This window comes from Macaca mulatta, chromosome 16, assembly GCF_049350105.2.
Source record: "Macaca mulatta isolate MMU2019108-1 chromosome 16, T2T-MMU8v2.0, whole genome shotgun sequence".
Lineage (NCBI taxonomy): Eukaryota > Metazoa > Chordata > Mammalia > Primates > Cercopithecidae > Macaca > Macaca mulatta.
Genome location: NC_133421.1, coordinates 67,423,329 through 67,443,458, shown reverse-complemented (window position 1 = coordinate 67,443,458; position 20,130 = coordinate 67,423,329). Strand labels below are relative to the sequence as shown.

The 20,130-nt window shown below is 43.3% G+C and overlaps 1 protein-coding gene across 51 annotated transcripts in view; it reads left to right on the top strand.

Moving 5' to 3' along the window:
• Positions 1–20,130, top strand: part of BRCA1 (BRCA1 DNA repair associated) — a 100,326-nt gene that overhangs the window by 64,114 nt on the left and 16,082 nt on the right. For 29 of the 51 annotated variants that reach the window (XM_077969254.1, XM_077969242.1, XM_077969264.1 and 26 more), the window contains 6 exon segments: positions 4,058–4,184; positions 7,106–7,296; positions 10,205–10,515; positions 13,742–13,829; positions 17,161–17,238; positions 17,738–17,778. In XM_077969254.1, the coding sequence (XP_077825380.1) occupies positions 4,058–4,184; positions 7,106–7,296; positions 10,205–10,515; positions 13,742–13,829; positions 17,161–17,238; positions 17,738–17,778 (836 nt within the window). 51 annotated transcript variants of the gene reach the window in all.

The window sequence follows — 20,130 nt, the reverse complement described above, 5'->3', positions numbered from 1 at the left end:
AGTTGAACCCACATACCTTTCTCTTTGGCTTCTTTCTTTTTCTGATCATTTTCCTTCACGCGTTTCAGGAAGCTATCTTGGCTCTTAGAGTGCTTAATATTCTCAATATGCACATTAATTCTCTTGGCAAGAATCTTGCCCTTAACTTGTTTGTTTACAGTGCCAACAGCATGCTAGGTCACATTGTAGACTCTTCCAGTTTTGCCATGGTAACACTTGTGGGGCATTCCTTTTTGAACAGTACCCATTCCCTTGATGTCTACAATATCACCTTTCTTATAGATTCACATATACGTGGCCAAAGGAACAATTCCATGTTTTCTAAAAGGCCTAGAGAACATATATCGGGTGCCTCTCCTCTTTCCCTTTGTGTTCGTCATTTTGGTGAATTACTGGAAGATTGCGGTTCTGGCTGAAAGCAGGAATGACTTTTTAATAGCTGTGTTTGTATCTGAGCCTTCTCTCTGCATTTCACTTTTTTTGTTGTTGTTGTTTTTTGTGTATTTTGTGTTTTTTTTTTGAGACTAAGTTTCGCTCTTGTTGCCCAGGCTGGAATGCAGTGGCGCGATTTCGGCTCACTACAATGTCCGCCTCAGCCTCCCGAGTAGCTGGGATTACAGGCGCCTGCCACCACGCCCAGCTAATTTTTGTATTTTTAGTAGAGACAGGGTTTCACCATGTTGGCCAGGCTGGTCTCAAACTCCTGACCTCAGGTGATCTGCCCACCTCGACCTCCCAAAGTGCTGGGATTATAGGCGTGAGCCACCTCACCCGGCCACTTTTTTTTTTTTTTTTTTTTAACTCTTTCCAGTGGTTAATTCTGTTTGATATGATTCCTTGGAACTTGCACATTACCCTTTATCAATTATCACCCTGTATTGGGGGTGGGGAGGATGATACCTCTCTTCATAGTTAGATCCTGCTTACTTTCAACAGAGTTCTAAATGACCCTGGAAACTCACAGGTCCAGAAAAGACAAGCATAAAGGAAACTATAAATAATGCATTTGAAGACTAACTCAGGAAATCAATGATTATTCCCCCCCTAGGCTACCCAGTGTCTTAAAAACCAGTTTAATTAATATAATCTTTTGTTTCAATTTTCTACCTATATTTATGACTTTTAGCTTTTTTTTTTTTTTTTTTTTTTTTTTTTTTTTTTTTTGAGACGGAGTCTGGCTCTGTGCCCAGGCTGGAGTGCAGTGGCCGGATCTCAGCTCACTGCAAGCTCCGCCTCCCGGGTTCACGCCATTCTCCTGGCTCAGCCTCCCGAGTAGCTGGGACTACAGGCGCCCGCCACCTCGCCCGGCTAGTTTTTTTTTGTATTTTAGTAGAGACGGGGTTTCACCGTGTTAGCCAGGATGGTCTCGATCTCCTGACCTCGTGATCCGCCCGTCTCGGCCTCCCAAAGTGCTGGGATTACAGGCTTGAGCCACCGCGCCCGGCCACGACTTTTAGCTTTTCTAATAAAAGCTCAAAATCAGTGACTTTTTAATGAATAGAAGACATTTGCAATTTTTAACTATTTGTTTTTACTTATGAAATATTTCCACCTTGGCCGGGCATGGTATCTCACGCCTGTAATCCCAGCACTGTGAGATGCCAAGGCAGGAGGATCACTTGAGCTTAAGAATTTGAGACCAGGCTGGGTGTGGTGGCTTATGCCTATAATCCCAGCACTTTGGGAGGCCAATTTTGGCGGTTTACCTGAGGTCAGGAGTTCAAGACCAGCCTGGCCAACATGGTAAAACCCCATCTCTACAAAAAATACAAAAACTAGCCAGGGGGTGGTGGCAGGCACCTATAATCCCATCTTCTTGGGAGGCTAAGGCAGGAGAATCACTTGAACCTGGAGGCAGAAGTTGCAATGAACTGAGATCACACCACTGTATTCCAGCCTAGGCAACAGAGCAAGACTCCATCTCAAAAACAAAGAGTTTGAGACCAGCCTGGTCAATACAGCAACACACCCATCTCTTTAAAAAATTAAATAACGGTCGGGCACAGTGGTTCACGCCTGTAATCCCAGTACTTTGGGAGGCTAAAGCAGGCGGATCACCTGAGGTCAGGAGTTCGAGACCAGCCTAACCAACATGGAGAAACCCCATCTCTACTAAAAATATAAAATTAGTTGGGCATGGTGGCTCATGCCTGTAATCCCAGCTACTTGGGAGGCTGAGGCAGGAGAATAGCTTGAACCCAGGAGGCAGAGAGGTTGCAGTGAGCCAAGATCACGCCATTGCACTGCAGCCTGGGCAACAAGAGCGAAACTCCATCTCAAAAAATAAATAAATAAATAAAGGCTGGGCGTGGTGGCTCACACCTGTAATCCCAGCACTTTGGAAGGCCGAGGCGGGCAGATCATGAGGTCAAGAGATTGAGACCATCCTGGCTAACATGGTGAAACCCTGTCTCTACTAAAAATACAAAAAAAAAAAAATTAGCTGGGCATGGTGGCGGGCGCCTGTAGTCCCATCTACTACTCAGGAGACTGACCCAGGAGAATGGCGTGAACCTGGGAGGCGGAGCTTGCAGTAAGCTGAGATTGTACCGCTGCACTCCAGCCTGGGCTACAGAGGGAGACTCTGTCTCAAAAATAAATAAATGAATGAATGAATAAATAAATAAATACTTTTGCCTTTAAGCCATTTCCTAGAAGGCAGTGGCACAAAGTGATACATTTGGAGGAATTAATATATTACAAAATGAATTAGGCCGGGCACAGTGGTACATGTCTAACCCCTGCACTTTGGGAGGCCAAGGCGGGTGGATCACTTGAGGTCAGGAGTTCGAGACTAGCCTGACCAACATAGTGAAACCCCATCTCTACTAAAAATACCAAAAAAACTAACTGGGCATGGTGGCGGGTACCTGTAGTCTCAGCTACTAGGGAGGCTGAGGCAGGAGAATTGCATGAACCCAGGAGGCGGAGGTTGCAGTGAGCCAAGATTGCACCATTGCACTCCAGCTTGGGTGACAGAGTGAGACTCCGTCTCAAAAAAAAAAAAAAAAAAATGAACTAACCTGCCAGAACTTTGCCTTCAGTATGTTTTGTGTTTTTTCCCTTCTGTGGCATTTCATCATTAGTTCCATGTATTATTTAAGATTTCTTATTGGCCGGGCACGGTGGCTCAAGCCTGTAATCCCAGCACTTTGGGAGGCCAAGACGGGCGGATCACGAGGTTAGGAGATCGAGACCATCCTGGCTAACACAGTGAAACCCCGTCTCTACTAAAAATACAAAAAAAAATAAGCCGGGCGAGGTGGCGGGCGCCTGTAGTCCCAGCTGCTCGGGAGGCTGAGGCAGGAGAATTGCGCGAACCCGGGAGGCGGAGCTTGCAGTGAGCGGAGATCTGGCCACTGCACTCCAGCCTGGGCGACAGAGCCAGACTCCGTCTCAAAAAAAAAAAAAGAAAAAGAAAAAGATTTCTTATTAACCAGCACCTTGGGGTTTTTTTTGTGTATGTGTTGGTTTAGGGGGTTTATTTGTTTTTTTTTTTTCTTTTTTTTTCAGTAATTGAAAATGTGAAGCAAAATGTCACCTGTTTTTTCTTTCTTGTCTGACACACATGTCTTGTTTACCCCCCACATGCAGAAGCTGAAACCCCCATTTCACACAGTCTTTAATGTGGAGGCAGTGGGGATGGAGAAAAATGTATTTTGTGCTTTCCAGTACTCTTTCTTTCCTATTGTCTGAGAGGAATTTGGGCATAATTTATTTGCTGCAGAGATAAAAAACTGTTATATATATATTTTTATCATTCAGGGCCAAGGAATATAAATTTTTTTTCAGCCTTGTCTCAGCTGGGTGTCTTTATTTACCCTGTCTTAAAGTGTTCCTTTTATTACCATTATTATTTTTTAATCATTGAATTCCATCTAGTGCTAGCATCTGGCTGTTGCGTTACTTGTTTATAAAATTCTGCCTGATATACTTGTTTAAAAACCAATTTGTGTATCATAGATTGATGCTTTTGAAAAAAGTCAATATTCTAACCTGAATTATCACTATCAGAACAAAACAATAAAGTAGATTTGTTTTCTCATTCCATTTAAAGCAGTATTAACTTCACAGAAAAGTAGTGAGTATCCTATAAACCAGAATCCAGAAGGCCTTTCTGCTGACAAGTTCGAGGTATCTGCAGATAGTTCTACCAGTAAAAATAAAGAACCAGGAGTGGAAAGGTAAGAAACATCAGTGTAAAGATGCTGTGGTATCTGACATCTTTATTTATATTGAACTCTAATTGTTAATTTTTTTCACCATACTTTCTCCAGTTTTTTGTATACAGACATTTATAAACTTTTATTGCTCTAGGATACTTCTTTTTTTTTTTTTTTTTTTTTTTGAGACGGAGTCTCGCTCTGTCGCCCCTGCTGGAGCGCAGTGGCCGGATCTCAGCTCACTGCAAGCTCCGCCTTCCGGGTTTTACGCCATTCTTCTGCCTCAGCCTCCCGAGTAGCTGGGACTACAGGCGCCTGCCACCTCCTCCGGCTGGTTTTTGTTATTATTTAGTAGAGACAGGGTTTCACCGGATTAGCCAGGATGGTCTCGATCTCCTGACCTTGTGATCCACCCGTCTCAGCCTCCCAAAGTGCTGGGATTACAGGCTTGAGCCACCACGCCCGGCCAGGAGACTTTTTTTGTTTAATTGTATATAGGCTTTTTGAACCTATAACATAAACTACAACATGAGAAATGTGCGGTTAGATAGATATGTCCCTTCTAAAGGTCAGAAAAAAATATAATGGAGCTAAAACCTGAACAAGCTTGGAAGCTAATGGTAGACTTCTTCAAGGCAGCCCTTGCCCTAATTAAAATTCTTGTCTTTCTAGAAAAAGTCTAGCTCTTGATTTACCACAGATAATAATAGTAATTATTATTATTATTATTTAACACAGGGTCTCCCTCTGTCACCTAGATTGCAGTGGCGCAATCATGGCTCACTGCATCCTCTGTTTTTCAGGCTCACGCAATCCTCCCACCTTAGCCTCCTAAGTAGCTGGGTCCACAAGCATGCACCACCACGCCCATTAAGTTTTTGTATTTTTGGTAGAGAGGGAGTTTTACCTTGTTGCCCAGGCTGGTCTCAAATTCCTGGACTCAAGTGGTCCACCCACCTTGCCCTCCCAAAGCCAGAAAACATTTAGAATATCTTTTAGAGATGTGTATTTACACCACTATTAATACAGGACTATATAGCAGTCCGGTACTGGACTATGTAGTCCAGTACCATTCTTTTCCTTACTGGAGGGCCAGGTATGGTGGCAGGTGCCTATAATCCCAGCTATACAGGAGGCTGAGGCAGGAGAATCGCTTGAACCTGGGAGGCAGAGGTTGCAGTGAGCCGAGACCGTGCCATTGCACTCCAGCCTGGGCGACAGAACAAGACTCCATCTCAAAAAAAAAAAAAAAAAAAAAGAGCAGTAATTCAGTTCGCACTCATCTTCAGTCCAGGGGGCCTAGCCTTAGTATTTGACCCATAGTAAGCACCCAATAATTGTTTAAATTAATTAACCTCTGAGGCCCTTTAAATCTATTGATAAGTATCTTATTTTGCAAAATCCTAAGCACTTGGAAGACTAGAGGAACTATTTACTGGGTGTGTATGCTTTTCTAACAATATTTTATAGCTGGCTTTTGTTTTTAGAATGAATTTGGACATTGAAAAGGCAGGCAGGCCGGGCGCGGTGGCTCAAGCCTGTAATCCCAGCACTTTGGGAGGCCGAGACGGGCGGATCACGAGGTCAGGAGATCGAGACCATCCTGGCTAACACGGTGAAACCCTGTCTCTACTAAAAAATACAAAAAAACTAGCCGGGTGAGGTGGCGGGCGCCTGTAATCCCAGCTACTCAGGAGGCTGAGGCAGGAGAATGGCGTGAACCCGGGAGGCGGAGCTTGCAGTGAGCTGAGATCCGGCCACAGCACTCCAGCCTGGGTGACAGAGCGAGACTCCGTCTCAAAAAAAAAAAAAAAAAAAAAAGAAAAGGCAGGCAATAGTGGCTGGGCACAGTGGCTCACGCCTGTAATCCCAGCACTTTGGGAGGCCAAGTCTGTTGGATCACAAGGTCAGGAGATCGAGACCATCCTGACCAACATGGTGAAACCCCACCTGTACTAAAAATACAAAAATTAGCTGGACGTGGTGGCATGTCCCTATAGTCCCAGCTACTTGGGAGGCTAAGGCAGGAGAATCACTTGAACCCGAGAGGCGAGAGGCAAGGTTGCAGTGAGCCGAGATCGAGCCACTGCACTCCAGCCTGGGTGACAGAGCTTGAGACTCCATCTCAAAAAAAAAAAAAAAAAAAAAAGGAAAAGGCAGGCAATAGGGATGATTCTGTAATTCTGCTAAAACTGAGTAGAAATAATGAGTGTAGAGATGTTGACATTGATCAACATTCTATCTTCATAAGAGATCTGATTCTAACATATCCATTTGGACTCAAGTAGAATATTGTGTATAGAGTGAGTGGCAGTGAGTAATTTGGTAAAAATTTGCTGACCTACTTGCTTGCCTGCTTTTTCTTTTTTCTTTTCTTTTTCTTTCTTTCTTTTCCTTCCTTCCTTCCTTTCTTTTTCTTTCTCTCTCTTCCTTTTTTTCTTTCTCTTCCGTTCTTTCTTTTCCTTTCTTTCTTTCTCTTCCTTTCTTTCTTTCTCTTTCTTTCTTCCTTTCTTCCTTTCTTTCTTGACAGAGTCTTGCTCTGTCACCCAGGCTGGAGTGCAGTGGCGCAATCTTGGGATCTCAGCTCACTGCAACCTCTGCCTCCCAGGTTCAAGCAGTTTTCCTACCTCAGCCTCCCGAGTAGCTGAGAATACGGGCGACAGCCACCACACCCAGCTACTGACCTGCTTTTAACAGCTAGGAGATACAGTGCCTCAGACCAACCCAACCCCTCGGGGGAGATGTTATATGTCAACCCTGACATATTGGCGGGCAACATGAATCCAGACTTCTAGGCTGTCTGTCACGTGGGCTCTTTTTTGCTAGTCATTTTTGATCTCTCTGACATGAGCTGTTTCATTTATGCTTTGGCTACCCAGGAAGTATGATTTGTCTTTTCACAATTGGTGGCGATGGTTTTCTCCTTCCATTTATCTTTCTAGGTCATCCCCTTCTAAATGCCAGTCATTAGAGGATAGGTGGTATGTGCACAGTAGCTCTGGGAGTCTTCAGAATGGAAATTACCCATCTCAAGAGGAGCTCATTAAGGTTGTTGATGTGGAGACGCAACAACTGGAAAAGTCTGGGCCACACGATTTGATGGAACCATCTTACTTGCCAAGGCAAGATCTAGGTAATATTTCATCTGCTCTAATGGAACAAACACTTTGATTTTACTCTGAATCCTGCATAAAGATATTCTGGTTAACCAACTTTTAGATGTACTAGTCTATCATGGACACTTTTGTTATACTTAAGCCCATTTTAGAAAAATAGCTCAAGTGTTAAGGTTTACTTGAAAATTGTTGAAACTGTTAATCCATCTATATTTTAATTAATGGTTTAACTAATGATTTTGAGGATGAGGGAATCTTGGTGTACTCTAAATATATTATTTCAGGCCAGGCATAGTGGCTCATGCCTGTAATCCCAGTACTCCAGGAGGCCGAGGCAGGTGGATCAACTGAAGTCAGTTAGAGACCAGCCTGGCCAACATGGTGAAACCCTGTTTCTACTAAAAATACAAAAAATTAACTGGGTTTGCTAGTGCGTGCCTGTAATCCTAGCTACTCTAGAGGCCAAGGCAGCAGAATCGCTTGAACCCGGGAGGCGGAGTTTGCAGTGAGCCAAGATCATGCCACTGCACTCTAGTCTGGTTGGTAGAGCAAGACTCCATCTCAAAAATATATATGTATATATTTTATTTCAACTGTTAGACAAGAGTCCTAAGGCCAAAGAATAAAGTTTTAGGCCAGTCCTTTATTAGAAAGTGAGTCAAATCTCAAAGCAAGCTCTTCTTTTATGAGTTAATTAATATAAATGATTATATATTTTATGCCTTAAAAATCACTTTTAATGAATGGTGTTTTATGGCTTGTAAATCAGAGTTTTAATCAGTAAAGAAAGTTTTTAATTAATCCTCAAAAACACATTATCATAAAAGACACTGGCGTCAAATGTGGTATTTGGCCATGTTCATTAGGGTCATTTTAGGAATCTCATATATTCCACTTAGCTATGCTTAATTCCTGATAGCATGGCATTTTCTGAAATGTTTCGAGGATGACATCTCTGCTGTTTTTAATTTGGTAATGATACCTGCTGATTTATTAAGTGAGAAAAGTAATGGTGTCATTACCTTGGATGAAGAAACAAAAATAAAGCATTTGCCACATTTGTCAACTTTTTTTTCCTTTCTTACAAAATTACTATATGCTCATTGCTCCCAAACTGGACAATATAGGGAATAAAGAAGATAATTTGGGGCGGGGTTGGAGACGGCATCTTGCTATGTTGCCCAGGCTGGTCTCTAACTCCTGGCCTTATGCAATCTTCCTGCCTTGGCCTCCCAAAGTGCTGGGATTATAGGCGTGAGCCACTTCACCAAGCTGAGATGCCACCTTGTAAAAGATAAAATAAGGACAGATGCAGTGGCTCATGCCTGTAATCTCAGTACTTTGGGAGGCCAAGGTGGGAGGATTGTTCAAGGCCAAGAGTTCAAGACCAGCCTGGGCAGTGTCACAAGACGTGATCTCTACAAAGTTTAAAAAAAAAAAAAGAAAGAAAAGAAAAGAAAACTAGCTGGGGCCAGGCATGGTGGCTCATGCTTGTAATCCCAGCACTTTGGGAGGCCGAGGCAGGCAGATGGCCTGAGGTCAGGAGTTCGAGACCAGTCTGACCAGCGTGGTGAAACCCCGTCTCCACTAAAAATACAAAAATGAGCCAGGCATGGTGGCACATGCCTGTAATCCCAGCACTTTGGGAGGCCAAGACAGACAGATCACCTGAGGGCAGGAGTTCGAGACCAGCCTGACCAACATGGAGAAACCCCGTCTCTACTAAAAATACAAAATTAGCCAGGCTTGGTGGCACATGCCTGTAGTCCCAGCTACTTGGGAGGCTGAGGCAGTAGAATTGCTTGAACCCAGAAGGCAGAGGTTGCAGTGAGCCAAGATCACACCATTGCACTCTAGCCTGGGCAACAAGAGCGAAACTCCATCTCAAAAAAAAAAAAAAAATTAGCTGGAAGGTGGCAAACACCTGTGGTCCCAGCTACTCAGGAGGCTGAGGCAGGAAGATCACTTGAGTCCAGGAGGTCAAGGCTGCAGATGAGCCATGTTTGTGCCACTGCACCGCAGCCTGGGTGACAGACGAAGACCCTTCTCAAAAAAATAAAATTACCTGTACTCTTTTTTTTGAGACGGAGTTTCACTCTTGTTGCCCAGGCTGGAGTGCAATGGTGTGATCTCGGCTCAGTGCAACCTCCGCCTCCTGGGTTGAAGCAATTCTCCTGCTTCAGCCTCCTGAGTAGCTGGGATTACAGGCATGCACCACCACGCCCGGCTAATTTTTTGTATTTTTAGTAAAGATGGGGTTTCTCCATGTTCATCAGACTGGTCTCGAACTCCTGACCTCAGGTGATCCACCCACCTCGGCCTCCCAAAGTGCTGAGATTACAGGCCTAAGCCATCGCACCCGGCCTGTACTCTTATTCTTTAATAATAAAATATTTCTGTGTTTCTTTAGTCATTTTACATAAACTTTTATTTTTAAAATAATGTCATGATAAATAATATTGCTTAGGTATCTTCTTTAATATATTAGTAACATTTCTGTTTTATTGTACATCAACATTTATATTCAAACTAATGGGTGAAGAGTACTCCATTGGACTAGGTATATCGTAATTTAATCTATTATTGGACTTCTAGATTGCTTCTAAAATTACACTGTTATAAGCAGTGTTACAGTGAACATTCCTATGACTAAACCTTTGCATACATCTTTTGTCTCCCTAGGATATATTTCTAAAACTAGCATTGTTGACTGAAAGTATAAACACAGGTTAAGGTGTTTGCTACATAATGCCGTATTTCCTTTTTAGGTAATTAGGCTACTTTGGATTTCCACCAACACTGTATTCATGTACCCATTTTTGTCTTAACCTAACTTCATTGGTCTTTTTAATTCTTAACAGAGACCAGAACTCTGTAATTCAACATTCATTGTTGTGTAAATTAAACTTCTCCCATTCCTTTCAGACGGAACCCCTTACCTGGAATCTGGAATCAGTCTCTTCTCTGATGACCCTGAATCTGATCCTTCCGAAGACAGAGCCCCAGAGTCAGCTCATGTTGGCAGCATACCATCTTCAACCTCTGCATTGAAAGTACCCCAGTGGCAAGTTGCAGAATCTGCCCAGAGTCCAGCTGCTGCTCATAATACTAATACTGCTGGGTATAATGCAATGGAAGAAAGTGTGAGCAGGGAGAATCCGAAATTGACAGCTTCAACAGAAAGGGTCAACAAAAGAATGTCCTTGGTGGTGTCTGGCCTGACCCCAGAAGAATTTGTGAGTGTATCCATATGTATCTCCCTAATGACTAAGACTTAACAACATTCTGGAAACAGTTTTATGTAGGTCCTGGCAATTAATAACCTAGAGGAAGAAATCTAGGAAACAATCACAGTTCTGTGTAATTTAATTTCCATTACTAATTTCTGAAAATTTAGATCTAGATAAAGCTATAGTGTGGATTATTTTATATATATTTACTTGAGAAAATAATTATTAAATATTAGCAGAAAAGCTATACTTTGGTATGATATAGGACTTTTGAATTTGAATTTTCCTTTATATCTGTAAAAGCAAGTAGGTATAGCTTTATTCCCCAGAAGGCATCTTTTTTCCCCCTTGGCTCACATGGGTGAATTTACCAGCATATTTAACTAAATTCAGACTGGTTCCAAACATACTGCCAGACAGAGTAGCATTTCTCTACTGTTTGTTTTTATCCTGGCTTGTAAGACAGTTACTCAATAGCCTGCCCTGCCATGTCTGCCCTGTAACATCCCTTGCTATTAGGATTTTGGCATCACCTTGGGTCCTTAATGCCAGAAATGGGAATTACTTCACACTGTGGAAAAATACTCATTAAAATATTAAGACCAGTAAAACCTCGTTTCTTTTTGGGCTATTTGTGGATTTCAGACATCCTGAGAAGTTTACCACCCCTGTAATTAATTGTCTTTGTCATCACTTCATAATAAAAATAATTCGTGGCCGGGCACGGTGGCTCAAGCCTGTAATCCAAGGAGGCTAAGGCGGGCAGATCGCCTGAGGTCGGGAGTTCAAGACCAGCCTGACCAACCTAGAGAAACCCCGTCTTCACTAAAAATACAAAATTAGCTGGGCGTGGTGGCCCATGCCTATAAGCCCAGCTACTCGGGAGGCTGAGGCAGGAGAATCGCTTGAACCCAGGAGGCAGAGGTTGCGGTGAGCCGAGATTGCGCCATTGCACTCCAGACTGGGCAACAAGAGTGAAACTGTGTCTCAAAATAATAATAATAATAATAATAATAATTGCGTGAATATTTCTTTAAAACTATGATGAGATAACATACCAGATTATCAAATGGATTCAGTAGTGGGTGTGCCATTTATTGCACACTGAGAGATGACCAAATCATTCTGAAATATCTTTCTTAATATATCTTTCCTAGGATTTTTCATCCTAACTTCTCCATAGGTAGTGACTTAGCATAACATCTCTGTGGCCAGATGTATCCCACTACTGAAAGGGCAAAGTAAGCTGTGGCTGCCCTGGTAGATACACTGAGTAAGTGCACAGTGATGGCTATAAATGTTTTCATCTCATAATCCCATGCCCAGACCAGCAATTTGCTCTAAAAGCTTTTACCTGTGTCTGTTTCAATGGCTCTTGATCATTTGCCTGCACATCCGGAATTCCTTACTTATTCATTGAAAATTAGCATTCTTTATCCCTTTGTTTTGCAAGTTCAGCTTTTTAGAGATGGCTAAAATGGTCTAATCTTTCTTGCCAAAGGCAATTCTGAGCTGCAGTTTAGACTACAAGTGGCTTGGGTACGTGTTGTCTTTAAACAAGCAAAGAGGAAAACTTTGAGCTTTATTCAGACTTGGTGAAGTGTGGTAAATTTATGATGAAAGCTACTGACTGTATTACACATGATTAATTCTGAAGCCCATATTAAGATGATCTTTTCATCAGTTCAGCATTGCTCTTCTAACAGAACAGTTTCAAGGCTGGGATTTTAGCAATTAATCAGTTCAGAATTGCTAATGATCCTGGCAGAGGGTGGTGGCAAAAGGGGGAGGATGTCATTAGCTTCTCTAGCCTGCATTTTTTCAGCGCCCTGTGGCAGTATGGAGTAAGGCAACATGAAAGAAAGATGGCCTGACCTTCATGGCAGTATTGTGCAACACGTAAATACTGGTGTGGGTGGCTGTGGCTATGGCTAGTAAATGACGGCCCTTGGTAAACAAAGTTATTTATCAGACAATACCTACCAACTAGGTCAACTGTGCCCATAATGGATCTGGTTAATTTCTTTTGCTATTGATTTTTATTTGGTTGATAGATAATAGCTAGAGGACTCTAAATTTCTTTGGGGAAGAATATGAACCCCTTCTAAGCCTTCTCCTTACAAGAGAATTGATCGCTTTTGCAATGACCTTTAGTAACATCTTGATTTCAGTGTTTTGTAACTATCAGAGGGTTGAGTCTTGGTTTTAAGCCATATATGTCTGTAGCATAACTTTCTGTGTAGGGTAGTTATCTCTCAGCTTATAAAGCGTAGGCTGATAAATTTATAGTAGAGTGTCACTATGCAAAGAAACTGTCTTAGGGAATCAGATGATATCAGCTATTAAAGCAAAATTAATATATATTTTTTCTTTTTACTTTTTTTTTTTTTTTTTTTTAAGACATGCGATCTCACAGTATTGCCCAGGCTGGCCTTGGTCTCAGACTCTTGGGTTCAAGAGTCCCACCTTAGCTTCACAAAGTGCTGGGTTATAGGCATGAGCCACCGTGTCTGGCCCAATGTATATTTTTTTAAGTTTTAAGTTTGTGGTACATAGTAGGTGTATAATACTATTTTGAATCCTTAGTTGTAATTCTATGTCTGCTGATGTGTACATAATTTTTTATTAAACTATTTGAGACTTCAAGTATCTTTTTAGGGCTGGGGATGGAGTCTTGCACTCTTGCCCAAGCTGGAGTGCAGTGGCGCCTTCTCGGCTCACTGCAAGCTCCGCCTCCCGGGTTCACTCCATTCTCCTGTCTCAGCCTCCCAAGTAGCTGGGACTACCACGCCCGGGTAATTTTTTGTATTTTTAATAGACACGGGGTTTCACCGTGTTAGCCAGGATGATCTCCATCTCCTGACTTCATGATCCGCCCGCCTCGGCCTCCCAAAGTGCTGGGATTACAGGCGTGAGCCACCGTGCCCGGCCGAGACTTCAGGTATCTTAGAATTTTTTAAAATGTACCCTTTCTGAGAAAAACAGAGACTTAAAGCTAGGATAACTGGTATTATTATTTTTTCTTTTTTTTTTTAAATTTTACCTCCAGCCTGGGTAACAGAGCAAGACTCTGTCTCAAAAAACAAAAATTCACCTTAAATAATTCCAGGACACATGTGCAGAACGTGCAGGATTGTTACGTAGGTAAACATATGCCATGGTGGGATAACTAGTATTCTGAGCTGTGTACTAGAGGTAACTCATGATAATGGAATATTTGATTTAATTTCAGATGCTCGTGTACAAGTTTGCCAGAAGATACCACATCGCTTTAACTAATCTAATTAGTGAAGAGACTACTCATGTCGTTATGAAAACAGGTATACCAAGAACCTTTACAGAATACTTTGCATTTGCTGCATAAAATCACATGAGGCCAGGCATGGTGGCTCACGCCTGTAATCGCAACACTTTGGGAGGCCAAGGTGGGCAGATCATGAGGTCAGGAGATCAAGACCATCCTGGCCAGCATGGTGAAACGATGTCTCTACTAAAAAATAAAAAAATTAGCTGGGCATGGTGACGTGCGCCTGTAGTCCCAGTTACTCGTGAGGCTGAGTATCACTTGATACTCAGGGAGATGGAGGTTGCAGTGAGCCAAGATCATGCCATTGCACTCCAGCCTGGTGACAGAGCAAGACTCCATCTTAAAAAAAAAAAAAAAAAAGAAAAAAGAAAAAGTAAGAATATTTGTTGAGCATAGCATGGATGATAGTCTTCTAATAGTCGATCAATTACTTTATGAAAGACAAATAATAGTTTTGCTGCTTCCTTACCCCCTTTTGTTTTGGCTTAAGATTTGGAGTGTGGGCCGGCCGTGGTGGCTCACACGTGTAATCCCAGCACTTTGGGAGGCCAAGGCAGGTGGTCACCTGAGGTCAGGAGTTCGAGATCAGCCTGGCCAACATGGTGAAACCCTGTCTCTACTAAAAATACAAAAATTAGCCGGGCGTGGTGGTATGCACCTGTAATCCCAGCTACTTGGGAGGCTGACGCAGAAGAATTGCTTGAACCCTGGAGGCTGAGGTTGCAGTGAGCTGAGATTGTGCCGCTGCCCTCCAGCCTGGCGACAGAGTGAGACTCCGTCTCAACAACAACAAAAACCTGGAGGCAGGTTTTTGAGGAAAAACCTGGAGACCCCAGCTTCATGTAACACCTAGTTTGAGTATGTTGAGAGTTTTTCAGGAAAAAAGTCTGGTAACAGCTCTGAGATAGTCTTAACATATGAAAAACCAAAAAAGGAAGGGGACAGATCATTTGTTCTATACCTTTCTTTTTTAAGGTTTTAATTATAACTTGTGTGATACAGGAGACCTCTGGGAGTTTTTAGTTGACTTAAAAACTAAATCTGAGTAAACATTTCAGGGCTGCTAAAAAAGCTTATTTGAAACTGGGCCGTAATAACACAAGCATAGGGTCTGGAGCAAGTGAAGTACAGATCCCGAGCCCCACAGTATTCTCCATTGGAGTGACTGCCTGAAAGCTGATGTCTGTTTTAAGCACCGTGCTTGGTTTTTAACATGGTCACTGACAAACTGGGGAGTGTTTATTCAGAGTTAAATGGTAAAGATGCAGAAAAGTAACTTGAAATAATGTCTTTTGAAGAAGAAATGAGAAGATTTAAGGAAATAAGACACTGTCTTCAAGTATCTGAAGAACCACTACCCGGAAGACAACTGTTATCTGGAACAAAAGTAAGACTCACTCATGGGGCTCCAGAAAGCAGACGAGTGCATGGAGGACGCAGAAGATGCAGATTGTGTGGCTCAAGTCTAAAATGTTTCTAACAAAGTTGGTTCTCTGGATGTGTTCCAGTCCACTCGATGATGAATTTTTTTTTTTTTTGAAGTGGAGTTTCACTCTTGTTTCCCAGTCTGCCAGAGTGCAATGGCACGATCTTGGCTCGCTGCAACCTCCCCCTCCTGGGTTCAAGCACGTCTCCTGCCTCAGCCTCCTGAGTAGCTGGGATTACAGGCAGGTACCACCACACCTAATTTTGTATTTTTAGTAGAGACGGGGTTTTCCATGTTGGTCAGGCTGGTCTTGAACTCCTGACCTCAGGTGATCCACCTGCCTCAGCCTCCCAAAGTGCTGGGATTACAGGCATGAGCCATCGCGCCCAGCCCATGATGATTCTTTTCGGAGAGATACAGGCACTTGAGGAGAGGATGTAAACCCCTTGGATACATTGCCATAGAACTTCTATGATCTTAGGTTTCTACTTACTCATGAAAATTATACCACAGGGTCAGAGGATAGTGCTCATTGGAGCCAGGTGCCAGAAAAAGTTATTACAAACTACTGTTTTAGAGAAAAATGTCATTAAAGTTTAATATACCTTAAGCTATAGGTTTGCATCAAAGCTAGTGAAAGGTAAAAAAATTTGACAATGCAAATTAAGGCCAGGTGCGGTGGCTCACACCTGTAATCCCAGCACTTTGGGAGGCCGAGGCCGGTGGATCACGAGGTCAGGAGATCGAGACCATTCTGGCTAACATAGTGAAACCCCATCTCTACTAAAAATACAAAAAATTAGCCGGGCATGGTGGCAGGTGCCTGTAGTCCCAGCTACTTGGGAGGTTGAGGCAGGAGAATGGCGTGAACCTGGAAGGCGTAGCTTGTAGTAAGGTGAGATGACACCACTGCACTCCAGCCTGGGCAACAGAGCAAGACTCCGTCTCAAAAAAAAAAAAGGCACCCGGCTAATTTTTTTTGTATTTTCAGTAGAGACAGGGTTTCACCATGTTAGCCAGGATGGTCTTGATCTCCTGACCTCGTGATCCACCCGTCTCGGCCTCCCAAAGTGCTGGGATTACAGGCGTGAGCCACCGCACCCGCCCCAGGTAGACATTCTAGGGGTGAAAATTTGTCATTACATTGACATTTCAGATTTAGGTTTTCTTTTTTTTTTTTTTTTTTTTTTTTTTTTTTTTTTTTTTTTGAGACGGAGTCTCCCTCTGTTGCCCAGGCTGGAGTGCAGTGGCTGGATCTCAGCTCAATGCAAGCTCCGCCTCCCGAGTTCACGCCATTCTCCTGCCTCAGCCTCCCGAGTAGCTGGGACTACAGGCGCCAGCCACCTCGCCCGGCTAGTTTTTTGTATTTTTTAGTAGAGACGGGGTTTCACCGTGTTAGCCAGGATGGTCTCGATCTCCTGACCTCATGATCCGCCCGTCTCGGCCTCCCAAAGTGCTGGGATTACAGGCTTGAGCCACCGCGCCCGGCCCAGATTTAGGTTTTCAACAATACTGTTTTCTTCTCCTTTCACATATTGCCATCTAGTAATATAGATGTTCTCCGTCCACATTAATCAAAACTATTGACATGGATAATTGCTAATTCCTTGAACACTATAATGGAGTTCTATAGCTAGCCTTGGCATCTAGAAGATGGGTGTTGGGGAGAGGGAGTGGACAGACATTCCTCTGGTCTTAACTTTATATCAGCCTTCCCTAGACTTCCAAAGATCCACACCTGCTGGTTATAATTAATGGTGTTTTCAGCCTCTGATTCTGTCACCAGGGGTTTTGGAATCATAAATCTAGATTGATCTTGGGAGTGTAAGAAACTGAGGCTCTTTAGCTTCTTAGGACAGCAATTCCTGATTTTGTTTTCAACTTCTAATCCTTTGAATGTCTTTCTTTCATTCTGCAGATGCTGAGTTTGTGTGTGAACGGACGCTGAAATATTTTCTGGGAATTGCGGGAGGAAAATGGGTAGTTAGCTATTTCTGTAAGTATAATACGATTTCTCCCCTCCTCCCTTTAACACCTCAGAATTGCATTTTTACACCTAACATTTAACACCTAAGGTTTTTGCTGATGCTGAGTGTGAGTTACTGAAAGGTCTTTAATTGTAACACTAAACTACCTTTATCTTTAATGCGTATCACTTTGTTCAGATAAACTGGTGATGCTGGGAAAATGGGTCTCTTTTATAACTAATAGGACCTAATCTAGCAATGTTAGCATATGAACTAGGGATTTATTTAATAGTTGGCAGGAATCCATGTGCAGCAGGCAAACTTATAATGTTTAAATTAAACATCAACTGTGTCTCCAGAAAGAAACTGCTGCTACAAGCCTTATTAAAGGGCTGTGGCTTTAGAGGGAAGGGACCTCTCCTCTGTCATTCTTCCTGTGCTCTTTTGTGAATCGCTGACCTCTCCATCTCCATGAAAATAGCACGTTCTTCTGCTGTGTGTAACCTGTCTTTTCTATGATCTCCTTAGGGGTGACCCAGTCTATTAAAGAAAGAAAAATGCTGAATGAGGTAAGTACTTGATATTACAAACTAATCAGAGACATGGTGTCATTCAGTCATATAGTTAAAAATGTATTTGCTTCCTTCCATCAATGCACCACTTTCCTTAATGCACAAATTTTCCATGATAATGGGGATCATCAAGAGTTATGCAGGCCAGGCACGGTGACTCACACCTATAATCCCAGCACTTTGGGAGGCTGAAGTGTTCGGATCACCTGAGGTCGGGAGTTCAAGACCAGCCTGACCAACATGGAGAAACCCCATTTCTACTAAAAATACAAAATTAGCCGGGCATGGTGGCGCATGCCTGTAATCCCAGCTACTCAAGAGGCTGAGGCAGGAGAATCACTTGAACCGGGGAGGTGGGGGTTGCAGTGAGCTGAGATAGCGCCATTGCACTCCAACCTGGGCAACAAGAGCAAAACTCCATCAAAAAAAAAAAAAAAGCCAGGTGCGGTGGCTCATGCCTGTAATCCTAACACTTTGGGAAGCCAAGGCAGGTAGATTGCCTGAGCTCAGGAGTTCGAGATCAGCCTGGGCAACATGGTGAAACCCTGTCTCTACTAAAATACAAAAAATTACCCAGGCGTGGGAGCACGTGCCTGTAGTCCCAGCTACTCAGGAGGCTAAGGCAGGAGAATCGCTTGAACCCAGGAGGCAGAAGTTGCAATGAGCCAAGATCACGCCACTGCACTCCAGCCTGGCAACAGAGCAAGACTCCGTCTTAAAAAAAAAAATTTTCAGAGCAAACCAGGATATCCTCTGTTCTCATTTGTTCTAGATTTCAAAAGAAAGTCCTTTCTTTGAGGAAAAGAGAGAGGAAAAGGAGTTTATAAAGGGAAAGAAAACATTCATAAGATAAGAAGTGTGCCCATTTGCATATACCTTTGTAGAAAATTGTTCAGTGTTGTTGAAGAAAACTCTTCATATTAATATGCAGTCCAGGTGCAGTGGCTCAACACTTATAATCTCAGCACTTTGGGAGGCTGAGACAGGAAGATTACTTGAGGCCAGGAGTTTCAAACCAGCCTGGGCAACATAGTGAGACTCTGTCTCCACAAAATTTTTTTTTTAATTAGCCAGGCATGGCAATGTGCACCTGTAGTCTTAGCTACTGAGGAAGCTAAGCCAGAAGAATCACTTGAGCCCAGGAGTTCAAGGCTGCAGTGAGCTATGATCATACCACTGCACTCTTAACACTTGCACAGAGCAAGACCCTATCTCTTAAAAAAAAGTGTGTGTGTGTGCATATGCGTATATACATATATATATACATGCAAATGTATCTTTATAATTCAAATTGCTTCAAAAAGATGTTGCACTGCCTGTAATCCCAGCACTTTGGGAGGCCGAGACGGGCGGATCACGAGGTCAGGAGATCGAGACCATCCTGGCTAACACGGTGAAACCCCGTCTCTACTAAAAATACAAGAAAATTAGCCGGGCGAGGTGGCGGGTGCCTGTAGTCCCAGCTACTCGGGAGGCTGAGGCAGGAGAATGGCATGAACCCGGGGAGGCGGAGCTTGCAGTGAGCCGAGATCGCGCCCCTGCACTCCAGCCTGGGGCACAGAGCAAGACTCCGTCTCAAAAAAAAAAAAAAAAAAAAGATGTTGCACTTTATGATACTGAGAACAGTGAGAAGTAAATAAGATAGAGTGTAGGAGAAGGAATAATTTTTTTTTTTTTTTTTTTGAGACGGAGTCTTGGTCTGTAGCCCGGGCTGGAGTACAGTGGCCGGATCTCAGCTCACTGCAAGCTCCGCCTCCCGGGTTTACGCCATTCTCCTGCCTCAGCCTCCGGAGTAGCTGGGACTACAGGCGCCCGCCACCTCGCCCGGCTAGTTTTTTTGTATTTTTTTTAGTAGAGACGGGGTTTCACGGTGTTAGCCAGGATGGTCTCGATCTCCTGACCTCGTGATCCACCCGTCTCGGCCTCCCAAAGTGCTGGGATTACAGGCTTGAGCCACCGCGCCCGGCCTGGAAGGAATAATTTTAGAGCAGCCATCTGAGAACTTCTATGACAACAGATCAGGCAAAATAAAATGTGAAAGTAATTTTATAGGCCAGGCGCGGTGGCTCATGCCTGTAATCCCAGCAGTTTGGGTGACTGAGGTGGTTGGATCACTTGAGGTCAGGAGTTCGAGACCAGCCTGGTCAACATGGTAAAACCTTGTCTCTACTGAAAATATAAAAAATTAGCCGAGCACAGTGGCATGTTGGCCAAGCTGAGGCTGGCCTTGAACTCCTGACATCAGGTGATCCACCCACCTTGGCCTCCCAAAGTGCTGGGATTACAGGTGTGAGCCACTGTGCCTGGCCAGATGCGTGAATTTTGAGATGTATACTAGACATCTGGATA